At 41.1% G+C, this 331-nt stretch overlaps 1 protein-coding gene across 1 annotated transcript in view; it reads right to left on the minus strand.

Annotated features, from left to right (window-relative positions):
* Window positions 1–321: 321 nt before the first annotated feature.
* LOC121268973 (vasoactive intestinal polypeptide receptor-like) overlaps window positions 322–331 on the minus strand; it is a 53,729-nt gene continuing 53,719 nt past the window's right edge. Inside the window, exon 11 of the mRNA XM_041173276.1 lies at window positions 322–331. This exon is cut by the window's right edge and continues 182 nt beyond it. Within this exon, the coding sequence (XP_041029210.1) occupies window positions 322–331 (10 nt within the window).

Genomic DNA, 331 nt, shown 5'->3' on the forward strand with positions numbered 1-331 from the left:
TGAGTGTGAAACTATAATATTTCCTCCAGTGTTTCAAAAATTTCAATCAATATTGATGAATAAAAATCCTGAATCATTTGAATTACCCTTAGTTTAACAGCGAAGAGGTGACTTTCTGACTGCAGACAGCTTGGTGGTGTGACTGTCCAATGGCCACATATATCAGGATGACCACAGTTGCTTGGCTCCAATTCTGTGATACCATTGTGGCTGATGAACAAGACTACCTCCAGTGCCCAGCACTCAGATAATCGTCCCTTGAATCAGAACATCCTGGTTACCTTCAGTAACAAACCTGACTGAACTTTGACCTCACTACACTTAGGCAATG

Source organism: Carcharodon carcharias, chromosome 23 (genome assembly GCF_017639515.1).
Source record: "Carcharodon carcharias isolate sCarCar2 chromosome 23, sCarCar2.pri, whole genome shotgun sequence".
NCBI classification, from domain to species: domain Eukaryota; kingdom Metazoa; phylum Chordata; class Chondrichthyes; order Lamniformes; family Lamnidae; genus Carcharodon; species Carcharodon carcharias.